Raw genomic sequence first — 22,159 nt, forward strand, 5'->3', positions numbered from 1 at the left:
TGGCTGGTCCCGGTGTCAGTCTCGATCAGTCTGGCTGGTCCCGGTGTCAGTCTGGCTGGTCCCGGTGTCAGTCTGGCTGGTCCCGGTGTCAGTCTGGCTGGTCCCGGTGTCAGTCTGGCTGGTCCCGGTGTCAGTCTGGCTGGTCCCGGTGTCAGTCTGGCTGGTCCCGGTGTCAGTCTGGCTGGTCCCGGTGTCAGTCTGGCTGGTCCCGGTGCCAGTCTGGCTGGTCCCGGTGCCAGTCTGGCTGGTCCCGGTGTCAGTCTGGCTGGTCCCGGTGTCAGTCTGGCTGGTCCCGGTGCCAGTCTGGCTGGTCCCGGTGCCAGTCTGGCTGGTCCCGGTGTCAGTCTGGCTGGTCCCGGTGTCAGTCTGGCTGGTCCCGGTGTCAGTCTGGCTGGTCCCGGTGTCAGTTTCGATCAGTCTGGCTGGTCCCGGTGTCAGTCTGGCTGGTCCCGGTGTCAGTCTGGCTGGTCCCGGTGTCAGTCTCGATCAGTCTGGCTTGTCCCAGTGTCAGTCTGGCTGGTGCCATTGTCAGTCTGGTTGGTCCTGGTGTCAGTCTCGATCAGTCAGGTTGGTCCCGGTGTCAGTCCCGATTAGTCTGGATGGTCCCAGTATCAGTCTGGCTTGTCCCGGTGTCAGTTTCGATCAGTCTGGTTGGTCCCGGTGTCAGTCTGGCTGGTCCTGGTGTCAGTCTGGTTGGTCCTGGTGTCAGTCTGGCTTGTCCTGGTGTCTTAAAGGCAAAACTGGAAGAAAAGTGGCAGTGAATTAAACACTAAGATAAAGGCCAAATATTGTAGATGCTGGAAAGAAGAAGAAGAGTCATACAGACTCGAAACGTTAACTCTGTTTCTCTCCCCACAGATGCTGTCAGACCTGCTGAGCTTTTCCAGCATTTTTTGTTTATGTCCCAGTGTCAGTCTGGTTGGTCCTGGTGTCAGTCTGGTTCTGTCTGGTTGGTCCCGGTGTCAGTCTCGATCAGTCTGGTTGGTCCCGGTGTCAGTCTGGTTGGTCCTGGTGTCAGTCTCGATCAGTCTGTTTGGTCCTGGTGTCAGTCTGGATCTGTCTGGTTGGTCCCGGTGTCAGTCTGGATCTGTTTGGTTGGTCCCGGTGTCAGTCTGGTTGGTCCCGGTGTCAGTCTGGATCTGTCTGGTTGGTCCCGGTGTCAGTCCAGCTGGTCCCAGTGTCAGTCTGGTTGGTCCCAGTGTCAGACTGGGTGACCACTTTGCAGAACACCTTCGGTCTGTCTGCAAGCATGACCCAGACCTCCCTGTCACTTGCCATTTTAACACTCCACCCTGCTCTCATGCCCACATGTCCGTCCTTGGCCTGCTGCAATGTTCCAGTGAAGCTCAACGCAAACTGGAGGAACAGCCCCTCATCTTCCGACTAGGCACTTTACAGCCTTCCGGACTGAATATTGAGTTAAACAGCTTCAGATCATGAACGATCTCCTCCATCCTCACCTTTTTGATCCTCTTTTTTCAAATATATATTTTTAAATTTTTATATGTATATATTTTTTCCCACCTATTTCTGTTATTACTTTTAAAATTTATTTCCATTCATTGTTTTATCCCCACCTTTTAGCCCATTTCAATCTTTTCTCCAACATCATCCCCTCCCCCAACCCACCCTCACCTAGGGCTATCTGTCACTTGCTCATCCTGCTTTCTACTCTTAATGTCACCATTAGCACCTCCTTTAGCTAATATCAGCACCATCAACATCCTGGTGTCAGTCTGGTTGGTCCTGGTGTCAGACTGGAGCCGTCTGGTTGGTCCTGGTGTCAGTCTGGATCTGTCTGGGTGGTCCTGGTGTCAGTCTGTTTGGTCCTGGTGTCAGTCTGAATCAGTCTTGTTGGTCCTGGTGTCAGTCTGGATAAGTCTGGGTGGTCTTGGTGTCAGTCTGGGTGGCCCTGGTGTCAGTCTGATTGGTTCCGGTGTCATTCTGGTTGGTCCTGGTGTCAATCTGGATCAGTCTGGGTGGTCCTGGTGTCAGTCTGGGTGGTCCTGGTGTCAGTCTGGATCTGTTTGGTTGGTCCTGGTGTCAGTCTGAAGCCGTCTGGTTGATCCTGGTGTCAATCTGAATCAGTCTGGGTGGTCCTGGTGTCTGTCTGGATCTGACTGGTTGGTCCTGGTATCAGTCTAGGTGGTCCTGGTGTCAGTCTGGAGCTGTCTGGTTGATCCTGGTGTCAAACTGAATCAGTCTAGGTGGTCCTGGTGTCAGTCTGGATGGTCCTGGTGTCAGTCTGAATCTGTCTGGTTGGTCCTGGTGTCAGTCTGGATCAGTGTGGTTTTCCTGATGTCAGTCTGGATCAGTCTGCTTGGTCCCGGTGTCAGACTGGTTGGCCCCGGTGTCATTCTGGATCAGTCTGGTTGGTCCCGGTGTCAGTCTGGTTGGTCTTGGTGTCAGTCTGGATCAGTCTGGTTGGTCTCGGTGTCGGTCTGGGTGGTCCTGGTGTCAGTCTGGATCTCTTTGGTTGGTGCTGGTGACAGTCTGGAGCCATCAGGTTGATCCAGGTGTCAGTCTGAATCAGACTGGATGGTCCTGGAATCAGTCTGGATCTCTCTGGTCGGTCTTGGTGTCAGTCTGGCTCTGTCTAGTCGGTCCTGGTGTCAGTTTGGATCAGTCTGGGTGGTCCTGGTGTCAGTCTGGATCTATCTGGTTGTTCCTGGTGTCAGTCTGGATCAGTCTGGTTGTTCCTGGTGTCAGTCTGGATCTGTCTGGTCGGTCCTGGTGTCAGTCTGGATCTGTCTGGTAGGTCCTGGTGTCAGTCTGGATCAGTCAGGTTGGTCCCGGTGTCAGTCTGGGTGATCCTCATGTCAGTCTGGATCAGTCTGGGTGGTCCTGGTGGTCAGTCTGGATCTGTTTGGTTGGTCCTAGTGTCAGTCTGGTTGGTTCTGGTGTCAGTCTTGATAAGTATGGGTGGTCCTTGTGTCAGTCTGGATCAGTGTGGTTTTCCTGGTGTCAGTCTGGATCTGTCTGGTCGGTCTTGGTGTCAGTCTGGATCTGTCTGGTAGGTCCTGGAGTTAGTCTGGATCAGTCAGGTTGGTCCTGCTGTCAGTCTGGGTGATCCTCGTGTCAGTCTGGATCAGTCTGTGTGGTCCTGGTGTCAGTATGGATCTGTTTGGTTGGTCCTAGTGTCAGTCTGGTTGGTCCTGGTGTCAGTCTGAATCAGTCTGGTTGGTCCTGCTGTCAGTCTTGATAAGTCTGGGTGGTCCTTGTGTCAGTCTGGATCAGTGTGGTTTTCCTGGTGTCAGTCTGGATCTGTCTGGACGGTCCTGGTGTCAGTCTGGGTGGTCCTGGTGTCAGTCCGGATCAGTCTGGTTGATCCTGGTGTCAGTCTGGGTGATCCTGGTGTCAGTCTGGGTGATCCTGGTGTCAGTCTGGGTGATCCTGGTGTCAGTCTGGATGGTCCCGGTGTCAGTCTGGAGCTGTTTGGTTGATCCTGGTGTCAGTCTTAATCAGTCTGGTTGGTCCTGGTGTCAGTCCAGATCTGTCTGGTCGGTCCTGGTGTCAGTCCGGATCTGTCTGGTTGTTCCTGGTGTCAGTCTGGATCAGTCTGGTCGGTCCTGGTGTCAGTCTGGCTCAGTCTGGTCTGTCCTGGTTTCAGTCTGGGTGGTACTGGTGTCAGTCTGGTTGGTTCTGCTGTCAGTCTGGATACGTTTGGGTGGTCTTGGTGTCAGTCTGGATCTGTTTGGTTGGTCCTGTGTCAATCTGGTTGGTCCTGGTGCCAGTCTGAATCAGTCTGGTTGGTCCTGCTGTCAGCCTGGATAAGTCTGGGTGGTCTTGGTGTCAGTCTGGATCAGTGTGGTTTTCCTGGTGTCAATCTGGTTGGTCCCGGTGTCAGTCTGGTTGGTCCCAGTGTCATTCTGGATCAGTCTGGTTGGTCCCGGTGTCAGTCTGGATCTGTCTGGCCGGTCCTGGTGTCAGTCTGGATCTGTCTGGTCGGTCCTGGTGTCAGTCTGGATTATCCTGGTGTCAGTCTGGATCTGTCTGGTTGGTCCTGGTGTCAGTCTGGATCTGTCTGGTTGGTCCTGGTGTCAGTCTGGATCTGTCTGGTTGGTCCTGGTGTCAGTCTGTTTGGTCCTGGTGTCAGTCTGAATCTGTCTGGTTGGTCCTGCTGTCAGTCTGGATAAGTCTGGGTTGGTCCTGGTGTCAGTCTGGATAAGTCTGGGTTGGTCCTGGTGTCAGTCTGGATCTGTTTGCTTGGTCCTGGTGTCAGTCTGGTTGGTCCTGTTGTCAGCCTGGATAAGTCTGGGTGGTCTTGGTGTCAGTCTGGATCAGTGTGGTTTTCCTGGTGTCAGCCTGGATCTGTCTGGTTGGTCCTGGTGTCAGTCTGGATCAGATTGGGTGGTCCTGATGTTGGTCTAGTTGGTCCTGGTGTCAGTCTGGATCTGTTTGCTTGGTCCTGGTGTCAGTCTGGTTGGTCCTGTTGTCAGCCTGGATACGTCTGGGTTGGTCCTGCTGTCAGTCTGGATCTGTTTGCTTGGTCCTGGTGTCAGTCTGGTTGGTCCTGTTGTTAGCCTGGATAAGTCTGGGTGGTCTTGGTGTCAGTCTGGATCAGTGTGGTTTTCCTGGTGTCAGCCTGGATCTGTCTGGTTGGTCCTGGTGTCAGTCTGGATCTGTCTGGTTGGTCCTGGTGTCAGTCTGGGTGGTCCTGGTGTCAGTCTGTTTGGTCCTGGTGTCAGTCTGAATCAGTCTGGTTGGTCCTGCTGTCAGTCTGGATCTATCTGGGTGGTCCTGGTGTCAGTCTGTTTGGTCCTGGTGTCAATCTGAATCAGCCTGGTTGGTCCTGCTGTCAGTCTGGATAAGTCTGGGTGGTCCTGGTGTCAGTCTGGATCTGTTTGGTTGGTCCTGGTGTCAGTCTGAATCAATCTGGGTGGTCCTGGTGTCAGTCTGGTCGGTGCTGGCATCAGTCTGGATCTGTCTGGTCGGTCCTGGCATCAGTCTGGATCTGTCTGGTCGGTCCTGGTGTCATTCTGGATCAGTCTGGTTGGTCCTGGTGTCAGTCTGGATCTGTCTGGGTTGTCCTGGTGTCAGTCTGGATCAGTCTGGTTGGACCTGGTGTCAGACTGTTTGGTCCTGGTGTCAGTCTGAATCAGTCTGGTTGGTCCTGCTGTCAGTCTGGATAAGTCTGGGTGGTCCTCGTGTTAGTCTGGATCAGTGTGATTTTCCTGGTGTCAGTCTGGTTGGTCCTGGTGTCAGTCTGGATACGTCTGGGTGGTTCTTGTGCCAGTCTGGATCAGTATGGTTTTCCTGGTGTTAGTCTGGATCAGTCTAATTGGTCCTGGTGTCAGTCTAGATAAGTCTGGGTGGTCTTGGTGTCAGTCTGGATCAGTGTGGTTTTCCTGGTGTCAGTCTGGATCAGTTTGGTTGGTCCCGGTGTCAGTCTGGTTGGTCCCGGTGTCAGTCTGGATCAGTCTGGGTGGTCCTGGTGTCAGTCTGGATCTGTTTGGTTGGTCCTTGTGTCAGTCTGGAGCCGTCTGGTCAATCCTGTTGTCAGTCTGAATCAATCTGGTCGGTCCTGGTGTCAGTCCGGATCTGTCTGGTCATTCCTGTGTCAGTCTGGTCGTTCCTGGCGTCAGTCTGGTCATTCCTGGCGTCAGTCTGGGTCTGTCTGGTCGGTCGTGGCGTCAGTCTGGTCGTTCCTGGCGCCAGTGTGGATCTGTCTGGTCGTTCCTGTGTCAGTCTGGTCGTTCCTGGCGTCAGTCTGGTCATTCCTGGCGTCAGTCTGGGTCTGTCTGGTCGGTCGTGGCGTCAGTCTGGAATAGTCTGGTCGTTCCTGGCGCCAGTCTGGTCATTCCTGGCGTCAGTCTGGGTCTGTCTGGTCGGTCGTGGCGTCAGTCTGGAATAGTCTGGTCATTCCTGGCGTCAGTCTGGGTCTGTCTGGTCGGTCGTGGCGTCAGTCTGGAATAGTCTGGTCGTTCCTGGCGCCAGTGTGGATCTGTCTGGTGGTTCCTGGCGCCAGTGTGGATCTGTCTGGTCGTTTCTGGCGCCAGTCTGGATCTGTCTGGCCTGTCCCAGCTGCTGATGACCCAGACATCCGGGCCCTGCAGCCTCGTTCTGGCCGGTGGGCGGCTCTATAAAAGGCGCGCTGGCAGCCGGCGCCCATTTGCTTTTGTGGCGCAGACGGAGGCAGCAGTTGGTGGGTAATGGCCTCTGAGCCCCGGGTTCGGCTTTGTCTCTGTGCAGGCGGCTGCTTTCAATAGATCGGCGGGCAGGCGAAAAGGGGGAGTGAAGCTGGAGGACGCGGGTTCTTGTTGGGCCGGTTGGCGGGTTTTCATGGGGCGGGTATGAAGGGGAATGGCGGGCGGGCGGAGAGGGGGGAGGGAGAGCGGGCGCCATGTTGTGAGGGGGGTGGGGAAAGGCGTGCGCTGTGAGGGGGAATCCAACTCCGGGTGTGAATTTACCGGGAGCTCGGCCTGTCCTGCTGGGCGGGAGCGAGGGGAAAGGCGGTGGGTCGGGGGGAGGTGGCGGAGGAGATGGGTTTGTACCGTCGGCTCCAGGCAGCTGTTACCGAGCCGCCGCCTGGCTCCGGGCCGCCATTTTGTGCTGCTTGATAGGAGGAGGGGAGGTGGGGGTGGGGGGGCAGATGGTGGCGCGCGTTCGTTCAATTAACGGCCGCCCCGCGCACTCCCGCCAGCAGCGGGGCCGCGCACCGGGCTTGGCTGCTGCGCGTTCTCATCAGGTAAGCGGGGCGGACTGTGGGGCCCCTTTGGGATGGTGGGGGGGGTAGTGTTCATTCTCCTCTCCATTATCCTGCAACCAATAGGGCGAAGGACATGAGGCAGCTTAACCTGCTCTGCCCGTCAATCAGATCACCCGCTGGCCAGCTCCCCACACTCTCCTCATCAATGTTCTTTGTTTTTATTCTCTCACCGGGGGTGTGGGTGTTGCTGGCAAGGTTGGCATGTGTTGCCCATCCCTAACTGCCCTTGTGGGGCCATTTCAGAGGATTTCCCATAGGTCACCCCAAAACCTGATCAGCCCCCTGTCTCATTCAGTGATTGAGCTTCCGAATTCCTGGAGCAGCGAACTCCAAAGATTTACAGCCCTTTCCTGTGTAAAAGGGCCTCAACTGGGGTGTTGTGTCCAGTGCCGGGCGCCGCATTAGCGAGAGTGAAGGTATTGGTGGGAGTACAGAAAAGATGCACAAGAATGGTTCTAGGGAGCAGGCACTTATGTCGATAGATTGGATGCTGTCGGGGAGGAGAAGGTTGAGAGAAGATTTGACAAGAGGTATTCAAGACCATGAGTGGTGTGGACAGAGTAGATAGAGGGAAGCTTCAAGGTAATTGGCAAAAGAAGCAAGGGTAACATGAGAGCAAACCTTTTATGTAGTGAGTGCTTAGAATCTGGAATGCACTGCCTGAGTGAAGGCAGATTCAGTTGCAGGATTAGAGAATTAAATTAGATCCATATCTGAAAAAGAAAAAAAAAATGGGCTCGGGGAAAAGGTGTGAGAGTGGCACTGGGTGAATTATTGGAGAGGGCCTGGTGGCGCCTCTCTGTGCTGTAGCCATTCTGATTCTATGAAGGAATTTTTCTTCATCTCTGGCCTCAATGATCTCCCCCCCCCCCCCCCCCCCCTTGTCCTTAAACTGACTTCTATATCCTTGATCCCTCAAAACGTGAGGCAGGGGGAGAACATTTTCTCAGCATTTGCTCGTAAGAATTTTGTTTCCATCAGATCAACCATTCCCTCAACCCAGAAATTTATCCAGCGCATCTTGCATTTCCTCCTAGGCTGGTATATCCTCTGCTTAAAAAGGTCAGAATTGCACACTCCAGGTATGGTGTTACCTTGGTCCTAGACCGTTGCAATAAATTCTGTGGGAGGGTAGACAATAGGTCAAAACTATTTTTAGGTGCTATAAATTCAAGTGTCACTATAAATCCTATAGGGAATTCAAGAGAAACCTCTTTATTCAAGTGGTGAGAATGTAGAATTTGCAACCACTGTGGTTGAGCCAAAAGCATAGATGGTCTCCTTATTTAAAGAGATGTATATGCGTTAGAAACAGTTCAGAGAAGGTTTAATAGGCTAATACCAGGAGTGGGTGGCTGTCTTATGAGGAAAGGCTGGACAGGTTAGGCTTGTATCCACTGGAATTTAGAGTAAGAGGTGCCTTAAACATACAAGATCCTGAGGGGTCTTGACAGGGGGGATGTGGAGAGAATGTTTCCCCTTGTGGAAGAATCTAGAATCAGGGGCCACTGTTTTAAAAATAAGGGGTTGCTCATTTAAGACATGAAAAATTTTTGAGGATTGAGTTTTTGCAACTCTTCTTCAAAAGGTGGTGGAAGCAGTCTTTGAATAGTTTTCTGGAAGAGCTAGATAGATTCTAGATGAGCAAGGGGGGGTGGAAGGTTATTGGAGGTAGGCAGGAATGTGGGGTTGAGGTTACATTCAGATATCTTATTGAATGGCGGAGCAGGCTCAAGGGGCTGAGTGGCCTACTTCTCCTGGCTTCCTACTCCTAATTCATATTTTCATATGCATTCAAGATGAAAATGGATAAGCACATGAGGGAGAAAGGAATGTAAGGATATGTTGATTCTGGTGGGCAGAGGCATGTGTGACACATAACAGCTTTGGTTTGGTGAGCAGTCGTGATTGGGAAAATCCAGTGTGAATCTGGTCTGCACTGGAATGTAAGGTACTGATAGTTCCTGAGAGCCAGGCTTTGACCTTCTCTCTCATCCTTGCACACCTGTCTTATTCCTTGTGCATATTGCATCAGTCTGTGTACAATCGACATGAACCTGGCAGCATTTGCATTGCTGGAGACACTAAGGAGAGAGGATGCTAGTATCTACTTGGTTTTAATTTTAAGGTGTATGTACTTCGTGGTGAACAGTTTGCACCTCAGTCATGTTCATGACCACACAACATCCCAAAACACTTAACATCACATCTAAATTTGAAGTGTGCTCACTCTTGTAACAGGGTAGTTGATTTTGCTTTCTGATCTTTGCCATGGAACAAAACTACTGGGGGAGCTGAGAATTTTCTTTAAGGAATGAATGCATTGCCTGAAAAGGTGGTTATGAACTCATTCAACCATTCCTTTCAGAAAGAAATTGGAAAAGGGAAAGCTTTGTAAGACTGCAGTGAAAGAGCAGAGGGGTGGGACTAATTGGATAGCCCTTTCAGCAAATAGGACTGAATGGCTATCTCCCTATGTTGTGAGAATCTGAAGTTACTTTGGGTAATGAAAGTGACCGCTGAGATTTCATTTGTATTCTATGCCCCTGGGGAGTTCCAAGTGCAAATATCAGCAAAGGTGTAGTAGCTAATGTGTATTTGAGATTCTGCAAATGGGTAGTGACCAGCTCAAAACAAAAACAGAATTACCTGGAAAAACTCAGAAGGTCTGGCAGCATCGGCGGAGGAGAAAAGAGTTGGCGTTTCGAGTCCTCATGACCCTTCAGCAGAACTGAGTAAAGTTAGGAGAGGGGTGAAATATAAGCTGGTTTAAGGTGGGGAGGGGGGGGGTGGGGAAACAAGGCAGAAGAGACAGGCGGAAATCCTGTCGGAGAGCAGAACAGTACTTCAAGGTAGGCATTTCTTGAAGAGGAGTGGCAGTCAATTAAACAGATAAAAACAAAAAACTACTGCAGATGCTGGAAATCCAAAACAAAAACAGAATTATCTGGAAAAACTCAGCAGGTCTGGCAGCATCGGCGGAGAAGAAAAGAGTTGACGTTTTGAGTCCTCATGACCCTTCAACAGAACTGAGTAAAGTTAGGAGAGGGCTGAAATTTAAGGTGGGGGGGTGGGGGAACAAGGCAGAAGAGACGGGCGGAAATCCTATCGGAGAGCAGAGCAGTACTTCTTCAAGGTAGGCATTTCTTGAAGAGAAGTGGCAGTCAATTAAACAGATAAAAACGAAAAACTACTGCGGTTGCTGGAAATCCAAAACAAAAACAGAATTACCTGGAAAAACTCAGCAGGTCTGGCAGCATCGGCGGAGAAGAAAAGAGTTGATGTTTCGAGTCCTCATAACCCTTCAGCAGAACTGAGTAAAGTTAGGAGAGGGGTGAAATATAAGCTGGTTTAAGGTGGGGGAACAAGGCAGAAGAGACAGGCGGAAATCCTGTCGGAGAGCAGAGCAGTACTTCTTCAACCAGCTCATCTGCTTGTATTATTGATGAGAGGTTTAAATATTGGGAAGAAGTGGTTGGGTCTGGGGGTGTTGGCCTTCTGAGAGTACAGGGTGTAGCATCAAAGTTATCAAAGAATAATCAAATCTATCAAAGTTAACCCATGGTTCAAATGCTTCTCAGAAAAATGAGTAACAAGGGGAGAAAATAGCAAAACCCATTTGGAGAGTCCTTGAAGATCCATCAGGATAAATGGAGGAACTGGCCATTACTGGGCCTCTAGGAAATGAATGGATAAGATTTGGTGCAAATTAGAGCAATATGTGTTAAAAATGATCACTCCTTTTTGACTATTTGTAATTAATGTAAGCCACTACAAATCATAGTTCCTGAGTGCCAGCATCATTTTTAAATGGTGAAAGTTGGCTGAAATACATTTTGCATTTAAAGTCAGAACTTTTGCTCCTCTGGTAGTCACGAAGTTTCCATCTTGCTTTCTATAAATTGTACATAAGCCTATATTAATATAGCAACTTGTACAGTGCATTTAACATGGTAAAACATCCCAAGGTGCTTTGCAGAGCATTAAAAAACAAAAATTTAACACTAAACTGCATAAGGAGATGCTGGGAAGTTGCTAAGTACATGGCAGGTTTTATAACTGTTCACTTGTTTATTTGTGATTTGAAAAACATCTGAAGGGAAGAAACATAGTGGCAAGCCAAGGACTCTTCAATGTGGTATGTGCAATTTGCTCCACCCAATTCCTAGACTACTCAGCGTAACAAGGATAAGTGGTTCTGTAATGTACTGGTTTATCCCCTTTAATGTCAATGTTTATTCTGTAACAGAAACATGCATTTTGCCACTCCTCACGATATCACAGGGGGTACATTAGAAATTTCAAATACAATGAAAACTTACTAATGGGACTTCAAAAGATGACCATGCAGTTTTCCCAGTTGGGTTATTGGCTGTATTAACAGATGAATTAGTGCAGAAAATTGCTGTAAAATGTATTAGTTTGATGCGTTTTTCACTTCTGTAGGTGATTGTCAAAATGGTGGAAGCAGATCGTCCTGGAAAGCTCTTCATTGGTGGTCTGAATACTGAAACAAATGAAAAGGCACTTGAAGCAGTGTTTGGCAAATATGGAAGAATAGTAGAAGGTATGTGGCAGAAGGCCTTGGCTGGCATTCCCTGTTGGCATTTAGCCAAGATGGCAAGAGACTGGTGAGGAAACTAAATGCTGTATTAGAAATAGCCAGGTTTTAAAGTTAGATGGCAGAATTTATGGCCACTGTGCATAGAGGGAATATTGCAAAAGCAAATAGTAATTTAACAATAACAAAAATACCTGGAAAAACTTAGTAGGTCTGACAGCATCTGCGGAGAGGGATACAGTTGACGTTTCGAGTAATTTAACAATGATGACTAGTGACTTGTTCGTGAGCTCTTTTATCTTAAGAATTTGAGCTTTCTTTATACTAAAAATGCAATTATTAGTGGAATACTTGGTAACTTTTTAAAATTTCATTTTGTTAGTTCTGCTGATGAAAGATCGTGAAACAAATAAGTCGAGGGGTTTTGCTTTTGTTACTTTTGAAAGTCCAGGAGATGCAAGGGATGCAGCCAGGGATATGAATGGAAAGGTGAGATGTTAAAAATGTGTATTTCAAATTTGTGTGACAGAAGTAGTTGCAATGTGACGAGAAATAATACTTGCCAGTTAAATGGAAGTTGTTCTCTGCCAAAACTGTTGACAAGACATTTGTATCAGTGAAACCTTGAAGGAATGATAGGTATGCAAATATAAATGTACCTGGTGGTGTATATGATTTGTTGTATGTTACTTGAGCTTTATTTCCACTCCATTGCTTTTAACCAACAAATGGACATGGTTTCTTTCATGCACTTTATCAAGTTTTGATTTTTTTCCTCCCTGCGCAAACTCTTAATAGCTGAGAGGGAAGGTAGATAACACACTCAAGCCTGTGTTGCTGAATTGGCTGCCCCCTTCAGTATGTCTGCAATGTTTGGCTGAGACTTGGCAGTGTAGTCATGAAGCTGTCAGTTGCTGCTAATGCAGTATATCACTAATGTTTTTGTGCAATCTTCAAATTGTTGTGGACTTTAAATAGTTTTGTCTTAATAAGGCAAATCATTGTTTTATTTGGAATGCTGTTAACCAGCTCAGCTATACTGGTGTGCTAGAATACTTGCAATTTAAAAATGTTGGGGTGCTGAAGTAAGTATACAGAACTATACTTTTACAGCATCCATTGTGTAATGTTTAAGCAATGATGACTTCTCTGGCACTGATCATCAGAGCTGATATTGCCTTTCCTCTAAGAAGTTCTGAGCTTTGTTACACAGCTGGAGCTATTTTCATGAGTTGTATCCAGTAAGGGTTTTTCTCAAGTTTTGAACGCTGTATGCAACTTGTAGGACTGCAGTCATTTAAATCCCGTAAACTAAAATGTATCGTGCAGTAGCAGAAATCCATGCGTTGCATGTTTTTATTGTAGGTACAGCTCTTAATAAAATCACTCCTGTCCCTTGGACAGGTCGGAAGAGGACAGAGGGTCAGGTTTGCAATATCTTGGTTAAGAGTTTGCAGCGAGGACCACTGAATTTAGTCTGCCTCATCGTCCTCCTTACAGTTGTGATGACCATTGGTGTTTTGTAACACTTGTGGCTCCATAAAGCAAATCACAATCACCTGGCACATGAAGTCGAACAGGCATGTTTGATTCCGTTGAAACCTTTATGGCTTCAAAGCAAAAGGCAGGGCTCTACTTGGGGCACTGGTATAATTTGTGCTTTGTGCCTTCAGTCACAACTGACCATATACCCTTGAAGAACCCTCTTAAGTTGAACCCACTCCTGAGTGCACGACAAACATTTTTATTACTCCCTCTCAATTTTTTTAAAGTCTTTGGATGGAAAACCTATTAAAGTAGAGCAAGCTACTAAACCAGCATTTGAAAATAGTGGACGACGTGGACCACCCCCACCCCCAAGAAGCCGTGGTCCTCCTAGGGGGATTCGAGGTGGAAGAGGAGGTAGTGGAGGAATGAGAGGTCCACCTCAAAAAGGTAAATGCCTGAAACAACAATCTGTCAAACTATAATTTTAAGAGGAAAGTAGCAAATCTATTGCTCTCCTGTCTGGGCAGTCACAATAACTAAATTTAAGGGTGAATCTGTCTGAAATTGCATTGAAGGAGAGAAATATAAATCGTAACCTAAATTTTTGATCCGTGAAAAATTTGAGCTAAGCGTGGGGAAGTGGAGAATAGAACAAGTAACGTTGGTGTCCTCATTCAGTCCCATATGCTTGGAGGACTTGGATACAAGAGATTTGAGGACAGCCGTCTTAAAGTTAAACTTTTTAGCTTAAACATAGTGTACTAAGTTCAAGTAATTTTTTTCAATGCTTTCAATATTATTGCACATTAGCTTCTTAAAACAAGTCTTTGGGAGCCAAATTAAATGTAGGTTTGAAGCCATGTGTGTAACTGATGCAGTGTGTATCAGTGTAAAAATGAAATTAGTGTGTATCGTGCATTTTAAAATGATTTCATCTAGAACTTTCTAGAGTTCTAGAAGAAATGAAACATCCTAAAATACAGGTTACTGATATCTCCATGATCCTTGCCGACGCAATTCAAATAACTCACATTGGAGAGTCTGTATCTTACCTGTTCGGTCATGTTCCATTGTAATGTCTAAGCATCTGCTGTTTCAGTATATGCTATGTTTACAAAAATTGCAATAATTGCATTGTTGATGGCACAAGTAGATTTTGCCACGCAGGTGAGCACGGTGAATGGATTCAGGAGATAGAACAGTGCTACCTTAAGAGGAATGTACATTTCTTTAGGAGTCCTGACCCGCAGGATGATATGGGAGCATACACTGGTAAGTTTGATAACATAGCTTTAGCACAGTGTTGTCCAATATGTTAGCCATGTGGAGAATTGAGAATCGATGTGGTAAATTATAATAATGATAGAGTAATACAGTCATTGGGCATGTGTACTTAACCATTTTTGTACATTTGGTAAAATTGGAATATGAAAACCAGAGGGTATGTTGAGTGCTTTGGCTTTTGTTATTAAGTTATAGGAGATGCATGAGTGCATTTACCTGTAATACGTGTAAGGAATTTTTTACTAAAATTAGCGTATGTGGCCAGAATGACGTGTGGCTAGTCAGTGATTTTCTTTCTCTATTGGACAACACTGCATTAGTACCAACTGGAAATATACCTGTAAAGCAATGGAAACAAATTTATTTTTTGGATCAAATAGTTGACAAGATATGGCCATGGTCCTGTTTGTCTTTTGATTATATTACTTTTTACAATTGAAATAAATCTGAAGCAGCTCTTAACAGAATTTAGCTGAAAATGAAGTTACTTAACTACAAACACATCATAGCAATGCATTTTATTTAAAGGATGTATCCAATGTGGAAAATATGTGCTATTTTGTGTTTGTCTTTAAAGCATGATTTTTAAAATCTATCTTTATAATATATCAATATTTTCTGTATTAGGAGTTTTGAATTTAATATCCTTTCCTGAGTAAGTTACAATTGGGTGTGTTCCCAAAAGCAGCAAATGTAAAGTATCAACTGACTTAACTGCATGGATTTAACAATATTTTCAAGACTCCTTTTTTTTTAAAAAAAAACACCTATTCTGTGTTTGTGAAAGTATGCATTCAAAATGCAAAACAAAATAATATTTATGAACAAATGGCTATAAGTATTTTTTCATTAAAAGTCTCCTCCAGAGGGCCACCAATGAAAAGGGGTCCCCCAGGACGTGCAAATGGACCACCACCTAAAAGGCCCCTTCCTTCAGGGCCAATGCGAAGTGGAGGAATGGGTGGAAGAGGAAGTGGCTCAAGAGGTAAGAATTATTTCACTAGGTTACGTATTTGAACTTTTCCAATCTCGCCAGTGTAGGAATTTAGATGACCTGACATTTTTCTCCCTAGGACCTCCCTCGCGTGAAAGGGATAGTTATGGTTCGCCTCCATCTCGCAGAGAGATGATGCCATCAAGAAGAGATGATTATATGCCAAGAGAGGATTACTACAACAGCAGAGACAGGTAAAGCCTTTCCTCTCACTCTGGGGAAGCAGGTAGTTTGAAAGAGGAGGCATGGGTTTGTATTAGTGCAAGTACCACATTTTGCCACCATGCAAACACCCTTTCCCGAACTGTTGTTCTTGCACAGACAAATCACTTGAATTTGCAACCAACTGAACTGACATGGTGGCATAAATTGTAGGAGTTGTCTTGTGCCTCCTGCAACAGCTTGATTTTTTTTCAATAAGAGCTTACATGTGCATGGCCTGAAAGCAGCTGACTGCATGATAAACTAAATGCATGTAAACAGCTTGCTTATTGCAGCAGTGCTGTTAATTATTAGTTCCATGTACTATGTATTAGAATGTTGGGTGCTGAAGTGAATAGATAAAACTGTACTCTTGCAGCTTTTGATTCGTGTAAATTTTAAGCAGTGATGACTTCACTGGCAATGATTATCAAAACTGATATAGCCACATTTCCTCTAAGAAGTTCTGAGCTTTGATTTGCATCCAACAAGGGCTGTTGTCCCAAACAGATTTTGAATGCTGTAAAGTAATGGTTAATTGTAACGTTTAGTTGTTCAAGTTTAATAATTCAAATGTTTCTTGCATTTGCCCAAATCTGTGGTGCCAGACAAATAACAATCAATCCAGGTGCACTTTCGTCAGGCTGGTTATCTTTTGAGAATGAGAATGGGGGGCGTGGGGGAATGACTGAATTGCATCAAAGCAAGCTTTGTTAGAAATTATCCATTGACCTTTTCTACTTGGAGTTCATCTCTGTTCCGATATTTGAGATTTGGGTTTGAACTTTCAATTTATGAAACCAGTTGATTGAATTGACATCTTGATTATTATAAACCATTTCAAAGGGTGATTTCTATTTTAGTGATGGAGATGGATATGGTGGACCTGAGCCACATGACTATTACAAACCCTTTCATGTCTTGGACTTGGCTCCATTGTTAGACTGGCTCAAATGTGTTTTTGCCCAGAGTCAGCCATCTGTTTTGTGCTGGCTCCTTCCTAACATCAAACTAATCCACTGCTTTCTGCTCCCTATTGTACCTTTGAATCTTTTTCTGCCTCAAATGTTTTTTGCCTTCATAGATGTAAAGGCCTCTGCCTCAACCACTACCTGTGACATGGCACTAAAACATTCTCTTACTTAAATTTGAGACAGATGTTTGAAGTTGTAATTATTTTACTAGCGAGCTTTGATTTCTTAAACTTTTGGGTCAACAGTGTTTTGCACCCTCTAGATTTCTTTTTCACCCTTTCCATGCTAGCAATTCCCTTCTAATGGTCATCTCTTACCTTGCAGTTATTCTAGCAGAGATTATCCAAGTTCTAGAGACACAAGAGATTATGGTCCACCACCAAGAGACTCCTACAGTTCTCGTGAATATTCTCACTCTGGGCGTGATGATTATGGATCTCGAGGATACAGGTAGGGGCTGGGTTTGAGCTAGCAATTTATGAAACTGTTGATTGAATTGATATCATTGTTGTAAGCCATTTCAATTGGTGATTTCTATTTCAGTGATCGAGATGGATATGGTGGACGTGAGCCACGTGACTATTACAACGATCGACCAAGTGGTGGCTCCTACAGAGATTCCTATGATGGCTATGGTAAGATGGCAAATGATTGTGTAGTGTCAGCTATTTATATAAAATTGTAGAAATTAAATTTTTGACTTGGCAAGTGTAAAAAGGGTGTAATTCTTCTAATTTGGATGGTTTTGTCTTGCATAAACTGTTCAGTGAATGTCTTTTGAACCTCAAGCAGTTTATTTCTACAGTGATAAAACCCAGTTGAAAGCAAATGACAGTTGAAATCCACAGCAAAACAAATGAACGTCAAAAAAGAGTACGAGCTTGCTGACGAGCAATATCCGTCAAACAAAATGCCTAGCCACTTAAGAAAATGCATATTCAACTTTATAATCAAATAAAATCAGTAACATGTGCACACCAAAACCTAAAGGCTGGAAATATTTCTGCATAACCTCCCCATTCGTTGCTGGAAGAATGACAATGTGAGACACTACCAAAATGAGTTAAGTCTTGCATTTCAAAAACTTCATTCCTTTGTCAAATGATCCCCAGTGATGGGAGCATCTCATTGCTGCATCTGTCAATGTTGCAAGTGCAATCAGTTTTTAAAAATGCAAATTTCAACAAAGCTGCAGTAAGTGAGTAGATCTTATAAAATGTAAGGAATATTTCAAACGTTTCCATATGACCTGACCATTGACCCTGCAGGTAACTCACGTGGCGCTCCACCTGCACGAGGGCCCCCACCATCTTACAGTGGAAGTGGTCGTTACGATGACTACGGCACCAGCTCTCGGGATGGATATGGTGGAGGCCGTGATAACTACAGAAGTGATACTTACTCAAGTAGCCGCAATGATCGTGTTGGTAGGCAAGATAGAGGCCCAGCTCTTCCAATGGAAAGAGGCTATCCCCCACGCGACTCATACAACAGCTCAAGCCGTGGAGGAAATCGTGGATCAGGGCGCGGCGGAAACCGCTACGACAGGGGCAGTGGCCGAAGCAGATACTAAAACTGAACTTGATATAACCATGGACCAAACAAAGCCCTTGCTCTTAGTGCTGTTTTCCTTACTGAAACACAACAGACAAATTGAGGTGAAAGGACTGTCGAGTGCTTTCCATGCAAGCAGATTTTGAAAATTTAATTTTGGTTTGCTGTTTCATTGTTAGTTTCTTGTTTTTTTTAAAAGTCCGTTTGTACATTCTAGTGGGAATGGTGCAGAGACTGGTTAAACATGAAAAAGTTAATGTTATAACAGTGCTACTGTCTGTGGCTTTTTCCATACATAAATATGGATATATAGAACTAGATCTTGCTTTGTTGCACCAGTGCTATTGTGAAATAAAGACTGAAACTTTTTTCAGTGAAACATGTATGTTTTTTAACCAAGCTCCTTTTGGGTGGGAAATACAAAAGCAAAATATTAGCCTGGTTCTTACAAATGGGAAGGAAAAAATATCCAGACAACTCAATTCACCAAACAGCAAGCAATGGCAATGAACCATTCATTAACTGCCCAATGAAACTTTGCAATTTCAAAATATACCAGTTATATTTCAGTCTCCTCCAGTTCCAGATCAACATTCAACCTCAAAGCTCCAGTCACAGCTGACTCTGAAGCAAGCTGGTTTTTTAAAAAAAAAATCAAATCGTCAGCAGTGAGTATCTTTAAAAGTGATTTGTTTTTAAGTTCTGGCTTAAAATGGATACAAATCTTAAATTTCCCAAATGTCGTTAAAACACTTTTATGACTCAATTTTCTGCAAGTGTAGTGTCTCACCTTAAAAGGAATTTGCTATGGTTTTAAGAATTGATCATCAAGACCTGCAATGGCCTGTCACTGTTCAAAAGCTGGAGACTTAGGAAAGACAGTTGAATCTAGGACATTCTCAGCCGATTCAAAGGGCCATTTTAATGTGAAAAGAGCAACTCCGGTAAGCAACGCAAACCTTATTTTATGTTACCTACTAAATGAAACCTGTGGTTACATAAGGAAGCACATCGTTCACCAATTTATAACTCCATGTTGAATTTAAACAAAAGTGGAATTATGTAGGTAATCAACAAACCATTTTAAGTTACCTACTAAATGAAACCTGATTACATAAGGAAGCACATCGTTCACGAAACATAACTCCATGTTCAGTTAAACAAAACGGATTTGTGTAGGTGAGCAGCGAGATCCTTTTTAAGTTACCTACTAAATGAAACCTGTTTCCATAAGGAAGCCCATCGATCACCAAATATAGCCATTCTCCTGTTCGATTTTAAAAATGAAATGGAATTCTGTATGGTATCGCAAAACTCAAACCTGCAAAGCAAATTTTCCGAACCACGTTGGACAAATATTCAGCAGCATCAGTGGACTGGATGGCCTATGGAAAGTGTAAATTGTGATTTGTCAATGATTTTTAAAGTATACACTTGAATATAGAAGTAACTGAATTTAATGTAGAAGTAACTGAATTGTAGCACATTAGCAATGAGAGATTTATCAAGCAATCTAAACTAATAAGAGTATTTTTTTACAGGGTGAGGATGTAGAATAATTTTTTGGCAATATTGGCATGTGGAATTCTGTGCTAGTTGGATATTGGTACCCTTGGTATATGAAAAACAGATCACAGCTAACCAGGTACACTTGTCTCTTTATATTATGGCTTGTTTAAGACTTGCATTGTTAGAATCAAAGGAAAAACCTATGTGCTCTAATTTTGTGCATGTTCAGTTGAGCTTACTATGTTAATCATCAGGGATGGAGAGCAGGTGTTTTATTTGATATCGTAACTATATTGAGTTTGGACCATTCTGAATAAGGGCACCTTCATTTTTCAAGTTGTAATTTTCTGCTGCTTGCCACTTGTGGGCACATGAGTACAGGAAGAATGCAGAAAAAGCACAGCCATTTGGAATAAATTGAGTGATGAGTCCTCATTTTGTGGTATAAGAACATCCCTATCTTTGGGAGGGACTTCATAATTTTAATCTAAATCTTGTAGGTTACATGCTTTCATTTTGTTTGACTATACAGGTTTATTTCCCTCAAGTGCTCATGTTTGCTGTTGAAATCATTGATCACTTCTTCCACCATCCTCCATAGGCAGTGTTCTAGGTCATTATCTCACATTCACTTCTACCCCCTGCCCCTTCACCACACCCCCCCATATTCCCTGTTCAAAAGGACTATGCTAGTCCTTGCCCAATCAGCTAATAGAACCATAGAACACTACAGCACAGAAAACAGGCCATTCGGCCCTTCTGATCTATGCCGAAATATTATTCCGCTAGTCCCATTGACCTGCACCTTGTCCATAACCCTCCAGACCTCTCCCATCCATGTATCTGTATCTAATTTATTCTTAAAACTTAAGAGTGAGCCCGCATTTACCACGTCAGATGGTAGCTCGTTCCACATTCTCACCACTCTGAGTGAAGAAGTTCCCCCTAAACCTTTCCCCTTTCACCCTAAAGCCATGTCCTCTCGTGTTTATTTCTCCTAATCTAAGTGGAAAGAGCCTACTCGCATTTACTCTGTCTATACCCGTCACAATTTTGTAAACTTCTATCAAATCTCCCCTCATTCTTCTACGCTCCAAGGAATAAAGTCCTAACCTGTTTTATCTTTCACTGTAACTCAACTCCTTAAGACCTGGCAACATCCTAGTAAATCTTCTCTGCACTCTCTCAATCTTACTGATATCCTTCCTGTAGTTGGGTGACCAGAACTGCACACACTACTCCAAAGTTGGCCTCACCAATGTCTTATACAACCTCACCATAACATCCCAACTCCTATACTCAATATTTTGAATTATGATGGCCAGTATGCCAAAAGCTTTCTTTACAACCTTGTCTACCTGTGACGCCACTTTCAGGGAATTATGTAACACCTCACACTTTTCCGCATTAAATTCCATCTGCCATTTTCTGGCCCATTTTTCCAGTTGGTCCAGATCTCTCTGCAAGCTTTGACAGCCTTCCTTGCTGTCCACAACGCCTCCAATCTTAGTGTCATCAGCAAACTTGCTGATCCAATTCATCACATTATCATCCAAATCATTGATATAGACAACAAACAACAATGGTCCCAGTACAGATCCCTGAGGCACACTACTAGTCACAGACCTCCAGTCTGAGAAGCAATGGGAGCAGCATTTCCTTGTAAACTTGTGTATATCCCTGTCAAATCTAATTTTAATTTCCTTTGCTCCAAGGAGAACAACCCCAGCTTATCTAACCTAAGTGGTAGTTAAAATCCCTCGACACCAGAACTATTCTAGTAAATCTCCTCTGCACTCTCTGAATCCTGAAGTGTGGTGACCAGAACTGGATGCAATACTAGTTGTATGATCTAATCAGAGCTACATAAAGGTTCAGCATAATTTCCCTGCTTTTTTCACTCAGTGCATCTGTTAATGAAGCCCAAGATCCTTCTATGCTTTGCTAATTGTGCTCAATATTTAATATCTTAACACCATCAAAGATCTGTGCACAAGCACCCCCAAGTCTTTGTATTCCTGTACACTCTTTTTGAACTGTGCCATTGAGTCTATATTGCCTCTCCCTATCCCTTCTGCTAAAATGCTTCACCTTGTACTTTGCTGGATGAAATGCCATCTGCCATTTGTCTACCTATTCTGCTAGTCTATTCCCTGTTAGTTAATTGGTATCATCCTCTGTTTGTCATGTCTGCAAGATTGGTGTTATTGGCAAATCTTGAAATTTTACTTTGTATTCCAATATCCAAGTCACTTATGTCATTCTCCAGTATATGAAAAACATTTTATTTACCATGATATGCTGTTTTCTGGCCTTTAACCAAATTTTTTCTCCATGCTGATACTAACCTGATCAAAGTACCCGGTCCTCAATTTTTAAGCAATGTTTGTTGTTGCCACTACATCATATTTTCACATGGCTGTGTGCTTATAGCTTGCAATCTTTTCAACAACACTTCATTTTGCGTACATGCATTCTAAACTTTTCTTTTTATTCCTTGTAATCCCCCTTTGTCTGCTATCCAACACTCAGCTCTATGCATCTCACTGTTTTCTACTTCTGTATGCTGGTGTCCATCTCCCTTACAATTTAATTTCAACCTACCCCAATCACCCTATTGGACCCCTCCGTGAAGACATTGCGCCTCAACAGGACTGGAACCAGCCTGTACCTTTTTGAATTGGTGCTTCCTGCACCAGAACTGGTTCCAATGCCACAAGAATCTGAAGACCTGCACCACACCTTAACCATGCATTGATCCTCATTTTCCTCAGTTTCTACTTGCTGATACGTGGCACTAAGTAATCAAGTGGTCCAACTGTTAAACTTCCTCCCTCGCTCCTAAACATCTGACTACAGGACCTCGTTTTGTCCTCTGTCAATTT

At 44.8% G+C, this 22,159-nt stretch overlaps 1 protein-coding gene and 2 non-coding genes across 6 annotated transcripts in view; all 3 read left to right on the plus strand.

The window, feature by feature from the left end:
- Nucleotides 1–6,068: 6,068 nt before the first annotated feature.
- Nucleotides 6,069–22,159, plus strand: part of rbmx (RNA binding motif protein X-linked) — a 28,704-nt gene continuing 12,613 nt past the window's right edge. Inside the window, exons 1-11 of one of the 4 annotated variants that reach the window (XM_078547736.1) lie at nucleotides 6,069–6,145; nucleotides 11,156–11,276; nucleotides 11,653–11,759; nucleotides 13,043–13,205; nucleotides 13,926–14,030; nucleotides 14,899–15,027; nucleotides 15,116–15,230; nucleotides 16,536–16,661; nucleotides 16,755–16,846; nucleotides 17,480–18,709; nucleotides 19,307–19,410. In XM_078547736.1, coding sequence (XP_078403862.1) covers nucleotides 11,168–11,276; nucleotides 11,653–11,759; nucleotides 13,043–13,205; nucleotides 13,926–14,030; nucleotides 14,899–15,027; nucleotides 15,116–15,230; nucleotides 16,536–16,661; nucleotides 16,755–16,846; nucleotides 17,480–17,784 — 1,251 coding nt within the window. In that variant the 5' untranslated portion in view covers nucleotides 6,069–6,145; nucleotides 11,156–11,167 and the 3' untranslated portion in view covers nucleotides 17,785–18,709; nucleotides 19,307–19,410. The remainder of the gene's footprint in view (nucleotides 6,146–11,155; nucleotides 11,277–11,652; nucleotides 11,760–13,042; nucleotides 13,206–13,925; nucleotides 14,031–14,898; nucleotides 15,028–15,115; nucleotides 15,231–16,535; nucleotides 16,662–16,754; nucleotides 16,847–17,479; nucleotides 18,710–19,306; nucleotides 19,411–22,159) is intronic. The other 3 variants (XM_078547738.1, XM_078547737.1, XM_078547739.1) reach the window with 3 other exon arrangements.
- On the plus strand, nucleotides 12,405–12,473 carry LOC144684122 (small nucleolar RNA SNORD61). Its single transcript, XR_013577407.1, has one exon. It is a non-coding gene; the product is annotated as a small nucleolar RNA SNORD61 (small nucleolar RNA).
- Nucleotides 15,640–15,711, plus strand: LOC144684121 (small nucleolar RNA SNORD61). The gene has a single exon (XR_013577406.1). It is a non-coding gene; the product is annotated as a small nucleolar RNA SNORD61 (small nucleolar RNA).

This window comes from Cetorhinus maximus, chromosome 8 (assembly GCF_964194155.1).
Source record: "Cetorhinus maximus chromosome 8, sCetMax3.hap1.1, whole genome shotgun sequence".
NCBI classification, from domain to species: Eukaryota; Metazoa; Chordata; class Chondrichthyes; order Lamniformes; family Cetorhinidae; genus Cetorhinus; species Cetorhinus maximus.